The sequence below is a fragment of the Elephantulus edwardii genome, unplaced genomic scaffold, assembly GCF_000299155.1.
Source record: "Elephantulus edwardii isolate Elephantulus edwardi_28Jun2011 unplaced genomic scaffold, EleEdw1.0 scaffold00223, whole genome shotgun sequence".
In the NCBI taxonomy this organism is placed as follows: domain Eukaryota; kingdom Metazoa; phylum Chordata; class Mammalia; order Macroscelidea; family Macroscelididae; genus Elephantulus; species Elephantulus edwardii.
Genome location: NW_006399973.1, coordinates 902,869 through 912,172, shown reverse-complemented (window position 1 = coordinate 912,172; position 9,304 = coordinate 902,869). Strand labels below are relative to the sequence as shown.

Below are 9,304 nucleotides of genomic sequence, written 5' to 3'. Positions count from 1 at the left end.
GGGGGTGGGGGGAGTAGTTGTGATTCAGGTGATCCTAGCTCATGGCAACGCCATGTGTTTCAGGAGTGTTAGTGACTGAGGCTGTCATGGCGGCCCTTTCCCCTAAGTCACTGTTCAACCAACTCAAACGGCCAATGTTTCAGTTAGCAGCTGGGCGTGTTAACCATCTCCATCACTGAGTGTTTAGAATTACTCTCGAACACAATTATAACCACTTCTGCTACTATATCAGAGCTTTCATAGATACTTTGCAGAATTTATCTAAGTTACAGTGAGGAACATGAGGTCAAGAAAAGTTACCTCGCCACAGTTCTAAAGGTAGAATTTGAATATTGATGTTCCCAGAATTCCCCGCTATGCTGTGTTCAGTTTTCGTCCTCCATTGGATGTGTGTGTGGTTTTTGGTTTTATTTTCTTTGTATTCTAATTAAATTGCTTGTTAGCTTTTCTGGCAACAGGAAGCAGTAAAGCAGCAAAGCCTGTGACCCGTGGTCCCCCAGTCTGGAAGCTGAGAGTGTGGACTGTACAGGAGCTCTGTGTTGCTGGGGGTAGGAGCAGGGACATGACCCTTCCTTGGACATTTGCTTGGCAGCAACTGCCCTCTCCCGCCTTCCTTCTCTGAGGCTCTGTGGTCAGCTGTGGCCCCATAATCCTGGCCAGCACACTGGGGGCAGAGGGAGGGAGGGATGGGAATAGCTGGGGCTGTGTTAGCACACCTGTGTTTTGCTCACAGCTGTTTGCTTCACAACAGGGCTGCTGTTTGCAATTGCGAAACGTTTTCACACCACCCACCTACTACCCACTGCTTTGTAACATTTGTTGGCACTCATCCTCAGGGTTGAACGGCTTTATTTTATTTATTTTTTTATTTAAAAAAGGGACACCAGAATTCTTTATGTCTGGTAATAAGCCAAACTGGCCTGTGTTGAGTGCAGAAATATTCCATCTCCTTTCTGTGCCCAGAATTATTTTTGTTTTCTTTGATACACAACCTAGATACGGCTAGAATAGGAGAAATTGGTTGATTTTTGAAACCAGGACTCTTTTCCTGTTTATTAGTGTTGAAGGGGAAAAAATTGTCAATCACAATGTCAGCTTATCTCAGTGGGTGGTGTTCAATCAATTTTCTTTTTCATCTGTTTTTTGCTCCTAATATTTTACTGAAGGAAGTAGTCAAGATCAGCTAATTCATATTATTAGCATTAGTGCTAATCCCCAATGCGTGAGGGAACTGGACCCACCTATCAAGTGTGTGGGCTTTGGCAGTGAACACATGTGGGGAGGAATCCCACCCAGCACCATCACTTAGAACCTGGTGACTGCGTGTGCTCCTTAACCACTTTGAGCCAAGGTGGTGGTTGTGTGAAATAATTCAAGCCAGATTGATCACAGTGTCCAGAATGCAGTGAGGGGTTTAGTAACAGTATATATGATTGTACTATTGATAAAAAAAACAAAAACAAAAAAACTAAAAAAAAAAAACCACCAAAACTAACAAAACAAACCACCCCCTCAAAAACACTTTATTGCTCTTGAGTCAGTTCAATTCATAGTGACCTTCCACTAGGTTTCCAAAGTTATAAATCTTAAGGGAGAGAATGCTCAAATTTCTCTCCTGAAACACAAGGTGAATTTGAACCACTAACCTTTTGGTTAGCAGTGTAACACGTAACACACTGACGCCCAGTATATTTTGTGTGATGAGTAAAATATTGCATGTTTCCTTTTACTAGAATGTAAGCTCTGGGAGGGAGGACATTCTACTTGTTACGTTCATTGCTGTGACTGGGAAGTGACTCACATAGAGAAAATACTCAGCAAGCGCTTATTGAATGCATAAAGGATTGAGTAAATAAGTACCAGGGATGATTTTAGAACAAAGTATGTTGTTGTGATTGTTGTGTGGGCCCCTGAATCATGGTGATCTCCTGTATAACAGGTTAGAACTGTTATGTTGGATTTTCTTGGTGGCCCAAATAGTAAAGTGCTCAATTTTTAGATGAAAGATGGTCAGATTAAAACCACCTAAGGGCATCTTGAAAGACAGACCTTGACAACCCTATGGAGCACTTCAACTCCACACACACGTGGTCAATAAGAGCCAGGATCAACTGTTGTTTGCCCCTCACAGCAGCAGCAATCTTTGAGGAAGCTGATTGCTGGCCCTTTTCTTCTGTAGAGCAACTGAGAAGTTTGAACCAAACTTTCTGTTTAACAGTTTATCTCAAGTTTATCTCATAAACTTGTGGAAAGCCTGTTTTCTGGGAGGGCAGTAGACTGGCATAGAGAAGCACAGTAGAAGACAGTCAAAGTGGGATACCTTGATATGTAGAGTCCAGCACAAATCTTACTCTCATTCCAGTTAAAAGATAGTAATAAATCAGGTAAGTCTTCTTTGTATTGACTCTGATAAATAATATGATTTTAAGGGGACACCGTTAAGAAGTGGGGGGATGCAACCCTGCAGCAGAGTAAGTCTCTGTTCTCTCACAGATGAGATATTGGCCACTGATTCAAACTACTGGAACACAAACTATTCTCTGGTCTCTAGTCCTGAGGGCTTGGGTCCACTTTCATGTGCACTTGTAATAATCCCAGATGGGGCTATTGGGGGTTTCAGTCTGCAAAATACTTGGTTCAACATTATTCTCCTTTGATCCTCAAAACAACCCTGTGAGTCAGACCGGCCAGGATCATCATCCTTGTTTTACAGATGAAGCGACTGCACCTCCGGAGGCGCCCTCTGAGAGTCTGGTAGAGCAGGGCTGTGACAGTCTGCACAGAAAGGGTTGAAGACAAGAGGACGCAAACAGCTCTTGAGTCAACGCCTCTCATTCTGAGTTCAGAATGTTCTTTCCTATGCACAGTCTCAAGAAGAGTGCCTTCTCTAGGCTTGTGGATAGAATAATTCCAACTCAGCATGCTGCTTAGGGTATTATATGGTCTTTGCTCTCTGAAGCAATTGGGACAGTAGAGTATGCTGCTCAAGATAGGCTGACTCTTCAGGATACTGAGAGCTCTAGAAATCAGGGATTAAACTCTTTGTCAGATTCATGATTTAGCCCAAGGCTGCATCGTGGCATAGTCTACTACGTCTGACATGTGTCTTCTCAGAGGGACCTCGGAGTACGTATCAGGCACGGTTTTGAGCTCTTTTCATTGCTCAGCATTGCTTTCCTTCTACACCCTTAAATGCTTGCTCATGAGAGCCCTGAGAGCTGCTCCATTGCCACACATTCTCATCTTCAACAGAGCATGTTCCAGCTCCCATGAGGCCTCTGCCACACTCCTGTGCAGAGCTACACCAGGCCTAAAAGGCCCTGGCATCCAGACCAAGGGAAGGTGCCTGGAAGTAGGATCTGGTTTTCCTTGTGGCTGTGTGACATGTGACACAGTTGGGACATGTGGAGATGCTCATCTTTTGTAGAGTGGTCTCGACTAACAGCAAACAATGATAGAAGAGACCAGGAATTCCTCATTGTTGGCTCCTTGTACTCCAAGGCACAGTTTTTCTAGTCAGTCTGTTGTGAGATGTCTTACTTAGCAAAGGGACAATTAGTGTCTCTTGGTGGCCTGTGACGAAATGGCTAGCTTGGTAACACACAACCTTGTGTTTTCTTTCTAGCCTTCCTCTTTTTATTTCCCGGCTTTCTGTTCAAAGTTGCTGTCCCCTTGAGGGTGTATTTTCCTGTAAGGCAGTCATATGTGAGTCTTCCCTTAGTCTTTGTTTCTAGGAAATCTGAGCTAAGTCATCTTCATGGCTTTCTGCTGTTTGTATTTTTCAGTGTAGCTACATTCTCATTCTGACTGTTGTTTCTAGACTTCTGGTACAGCGTAAACAAAGCTCTGCAAATGTTCTGTTCCAGTTTTCCTGCTGCAGAGAACAAAACAAATAAGCTCTTGAGCCATAGGATTCCTTAAATTAAAAAAACCCATTGCCATTGAGTTGGAATTGACTCATAAATGACCCTTGGTTGGGTTTCCAAGCTGCATATCATATGGAAGGAGATTGCACACCCCCCCAAAGATTGGCTGGCAAATTTGAACTGCCAGAGAGGGTTGGCTTTTGAGTAAAGCAGCACAACCCCTCCAGATCAGGTTCTCAGATGTAAATTCTGGGCTTCATTGATCTAACTGGAAAGGCTCAGTGCTTAAGAGAGTTGCTTCTATAGTCAGACTAGCTGGGTTTGCATCATAATTCTTATCTTCCAAGATAGTCCTTAAAATCTCTGAAACTTAGCATCCTCATAAGGAAATTATTGGTTTGAACATTTACATTTGGTTGTTTACCGTAGAGTTGAAACCCTCCCATAGCTGACCCTCTGGCAGGTTTTCAGGTACAGAAAGAGATTGATTGTCCATCCTTCTCCCGTGGAGCAGCTGGTGGCCTCAAACCATGTGTCTTCAGGATTGCAGCATAGCTTCTTGCCACTAGACCACCAGAGCTCCCTATTTACATTTTAGGATTTGTTTTTTCAGGTTTTATTTTTAATTTATTTCCTACTAGTTTATTTACAAAATTTGAATACATTGTTTTTAAGAACAAATTCGATTTCCCTCATCCCCTCACTCATCAAATTGTACAACCCCATGATTAATCCTCCCTCCCCCTGCACGTCCTCATCCCTCTGCTTCCACCCTCCCTCACCCCTCTTAGATCCTTACACTCATTCTACAATAATGGTTTTATGCAATATTTATCCTTGTGGGACTGAGTTAGTTCACTCAGAATAATGTTCTCCAGTCCCTCCCAAGTTAGGTAGTAATTTTAGTATTTTTTAATATATTAAAAATAAAATAATATTACCATCGAGCACTTAGTAAGCACTCAATAAATGTTAGGTATTATTTGAGTTATTCGAAACAGTCCATATTCTTTGATGTAAACAACTCTTTGAAATATTTAATAAATGCTCTTTTATTTATTGAGTGACTTACAAGTACCCATAATTTTGCCCAGGTTCTTTAATGTAACTCTTTTGTTTTTAATAGCGAGGAAACTGAGGCTCGAGGTCACACAGATGGCTGGTGACTTGAGTTGGACATTGTGTTAAGGACTGACTGATAAGTTCCCACTGAAGAACTTTCTCATTCTTCCTTTTTCTCCCCAGGAACACCTGGCCCATCCTCTCAGTGTTAAGCTTCCAAAGCTGACCTTTGAAGTATAAAGTGAAAAGAACAGATGTTAATTCACAGCAAATGAGTTCCACCTAAAAGAGGGACTGTGGGAGTTGAAAGCAGGCAGAGAAGCAACCACAAGGCAGGTGTTATCCTGCACAAGAGGTTCTGCTAAGGGGCAAAACAATGAGATAAACCTGACAAACAAAATCTGGCCTCATTCAAAGGTGTGAAAAGAATAGCACAGCTTTGAGAGACATTTCCACAGAGACCTGAGGTGATCTGGCTCCGGCGACACAGGAAGTGGTGTGGTCACTTCCTAAATGAAGAAGGCAGCTGACCTCCTGCACTGTGGACAGTGTGACCAGCTGTGCCTGCTGTGCGTCTCTTTAGGATGTGCAGTGTGTCTCTATTCTGAGAACCAGACAATGTGTTTAGACGGCCCATTGGCAAGTGTGAAGAGACGTGAGAAAGGCAGCCTTATGCGACTGGAATGAGCATGTTCTAAATTGTTGTGGAGTTGAGTTCTACGTTACACTTCCTGTGAAAAGAATGACTGTCTTTGCATTAAGTGATTGAGGAGCAAATATTGATTTATATATTCTTTTTTAAGTTTTGTGGAAAATTGTTTCCATCATTACCTCAGCTAGGTTGCCATCCTGAAGAATACCTGTAACTTCCATGGTTGCTTCCTTGGGAAAGTTGGTTCCATCTACCACTGTGAGATGGCATGCAGGGAAGGGAAAACCAGACACCCCAAACACTCGGAGTTATGGGGCTCTTTCATCTTCAAAGTACGTTTTGTTCTTTGTTTCCCTCATCCCTAATTACTGTCCAGGCTGAGCTTATCCATGATCTTCAAATGTACCATGGTACCCCATACCTGCCTTCTCTCTCACCCTCAAAAATTGTGCTTTACTGGTAGTTGTAATGACAGACATCTATTTACTTTTCCAGCCCCTCTTGAGAAACCTTGTCTAACCCACCTCTTAGTGGCTTCCTGAGATTTATACCTTGTTCTAAATTATGATAAATCAGAAGATAGTAAAATATGTCTTTCAGCCAGTTGTGGATGAGGCATTAAGGTCTGTAATATAGGGTTGAAAAAAAAAGGAAAGATAACATAATCATTTAATCTATTATAAAGGATCATTTGGTTACCTTTTAAGAGTAGAGCTATATTAGTAACAACTTAATAGAGTTGAGTGAAATTGAAGTGAAAATCCTAAGGAATTTGTAAGGCTTTTTGCTTTCATTTTCCCCGTAGAATTTTGAAGTGAAATCAGCTGAATTCATCTTTAGGCAACATCTCCATGAAATTGCTATCTCCTTTTATTACTAAGAAGTATGATTTGACGCAAAGAGAGAACACTTTGAAGACAGATAAAGGTTTGCATTTTAACTTGGATTTTCAATAGCTGTGGGACCTTAATTTCTTAGCTTCATTTTTGTTATGTACCCTAGAGTCAGAACCGACTCATAGCTGACCCTTCGGTGGATTTTCAGGGGCAGTTAATTGCACAGAAGGATATTGTCCATCTTCTCCCGTGGAGCAGCTGGTGGCCTTTGGGGTTGCAGTGAGGCTTCTTGCCACTAGGCCACCAGAGCTCCTTCGGCTTCATATGCCCATCTGTAAAAGAAGGATAATAGTCACTCTAAAATGTAAAAATTGGAATATACATGGATAGAGTCAGAGAGAGTAGTTTTAACTAATTACCTGTACAGTGAAAGAACGGCTGGCATGGCTGCAGACAGTCAAAGTACACAAGCTGCACCACTGATATTAAGTACATCAGTATCTTAATGATAGAAGAACAAGTGAAGAAAGAAAATGTCCGCCAATGCCATATTGAAATCACTCCAATACTAAGAAGCAGAAGACCCTTAAAAATTCAAGGAAAGAGAAAATGTGACAATTTTTTTTTTGGCAGGAAAACTGGCTTTATTAGGTCCCTAGTTCTCTTTCTCTTGCACAGTTTTGGTTCCCCGGAGCCGCCCAGTCCGACGAGCAGCAATGAGACCCACTTTCCGGCCAGCCGGGGCATCTCTACGGATGGTAGAGGGCTTTGCAATGTGCTGGTGATTGCCACCTCCAAAAGGATGCTCCACTGGATTCATGGCTACACCCCGTACACGTGGCCAGCAATTCCTCTTTGCCTTATACTTGTGGTAGGCACGGCCTGCCTTCAGGATGGGCTTGTCAATGCGGCCACCACCAGCTACCACACCCACCACCGCTCTGTTGGCGGAAGAGATGACCTTCTTGGAGCCTGAGGGCAGCTTCACGCGGGTCTTCTTGGTCTCGGGGTTGTGGGAAATGACGGTCGCGTAGTTTCCAGAGGCGTGTGCCAGCTTGCCCCTGTCCCCAGGTTTCTCCTCCAAGCAGCACACGATGGTACCCTCGGGCATGGTGCCCACCGGAAGCACATTACCGATGTTGAGCTGAGCTTTCTTGCCGCAGTACACAAACTGGCCCGTATGGATGCCCTCTGCTGTGATGAACAGCTCTGTCCGCTTCTTAAACCGGTACGGGTCGCGGAAAACCACCTTGGCGAGGGGGGCACCGCGGCCCGGGTCGTGGATGATGTCCTTCACGATGCCCTTGATGTAGCCATGGTGCTCGGCGAAGTCCACGGCGCGAAGCCGCGCTGCGCCCTTACGGTGCTTCACATGTGCGCGGAAAACGGAGCCGGCGCCCTTCCTCTGTCCACGGATTACACGGCCCATGGCAGCGTCTCCACACAAGCGCGGCCAAGAAAAAAAAAAAATAAATAAAAAGCGACAATTTTTAAAGAAAATTGTACGTTGGAAAAGACTATATGCTTTAAGCTGATTTTGCCAATGGGAAATTTTTATTACTTAGAAAGTCTTCGAGATAAAAAGCAAACTATTTACATGTTGTACCTTTCCATCCCAGAACTGAGCACCAGCGATTAACAAGCAATGGTTTATTGATTTTATCATTATTAACTGATCATTTAACATTCTGTCAGACCCTTCTTAAGGAAGAGTGTGAGTGGAGGTCTAGGCTTTAGGTTGTTCTTTTCAAATGGATCTCTTTGCCTCAGAGTTTTTGTTTCCCATGTGCAGGTGGTTTGAGGGCTCAGGGCAATTTTGGTGTTCTTTGGGCCCCACGTGGGGGTCGGCAGAGTGGACATGCCAGACGAACTGAGGGTCTGGTGGAAGGGCTTTCCCAGCATTCGGGCGTGCCGGGTTGGTGAGACCCTGAAAGGTCATGTCCATTCTAGGGCCTTGGGAGACTTAATGTCAGCTGAATCTGGACGCTGGCTCCTTGAGGCACGGCAGGTTTGAGGGCTCAGGGCAATTTTAGAGAGAGAGATCAGCTGGCTCAGTGGAGAGAAAGCGATGCTACCAAGCCAAAGGTGGGTGACTTTTAATCCGCGGCCCTCGGGCCTGTCTTTCATTGTGTTTGTTCAGACATTCCTCTAGGTCGTATAGCCCTGGTGTACAAGCTGCCGTACAGCAGGTTACTGTGACACTGTGACACTGATGTTAATGCATTAATGGTTGGTCACCCAATGCACACAGAAAGTGGGGTGGAGCTCCCCGATTAAAACAAGCTTGGAAGGAGGAGTGGCATCCACTTCTGTAATAGCTTGTCTCCAGAAACCCTATTAACCTGGAGAGAGGATGAGAGACACCCAAGCATCAAGGATTCTCCTTCATAGGGTCGCTGTGAGTCACCTGCGACTTGATGGCACTTACAACAACAACAACAACAACAACAACATGTGCAGGTGAGGGATGGGATTGGACAATACTTTAGATATCTTTTTATTCTAGGAGCCATTTCACTTTTCTGCGCTCCTTAAAGCACCTTCCACTTCACATACATCTGTTACCAAAATGCTGTCATCACGATGTATTCATTAGAAATGCTATTACTGAAAATTGTCAAAATGAAGGAATTCTTATCAATTCACAAATATAAAAGCTGATCAGAGGAAATGGAAAAGGAAAATTTTGTTCATCTTTACTTGAGAGTTCCAGATTAAGATTCCTAGTTGAACAGATGATTTCAAAGAGCAGCTTGAAAAGATAAAGTATAAAATGAATTATGTAAAGACCTGGAGTTAGAAACCCAGAAAGGATAAACATGCTCAGCATTTATCAAGGGGGGAAAAAAGAAGGTATAATTGAAGCCTTCAGTTGCAAAAATGAAGGG

General features: G+C 43.5%; 1 protein-coding gene across 1 annotated transcript; it reads right to left on the bottom strand.

The window, feature by feature from the left end:
- Positions 1-7,071: 7,071 nt before the first annotated feature.
- Positions 7,072-7,845, bottom strand: LOC102853540 (60S ribosomal protein L8-like). The gene has a single exon (XM_006898193.1). It carries the CDS (start codon positions 7,843-7,845, stop codon positions 7,072-7,074), a length of 774 nt encoding a protein of 257 aa, XP_006898255.1.
- Between the last annotated feature and the right edge of the window lie 1,459 nt (positions 7,846-9,304).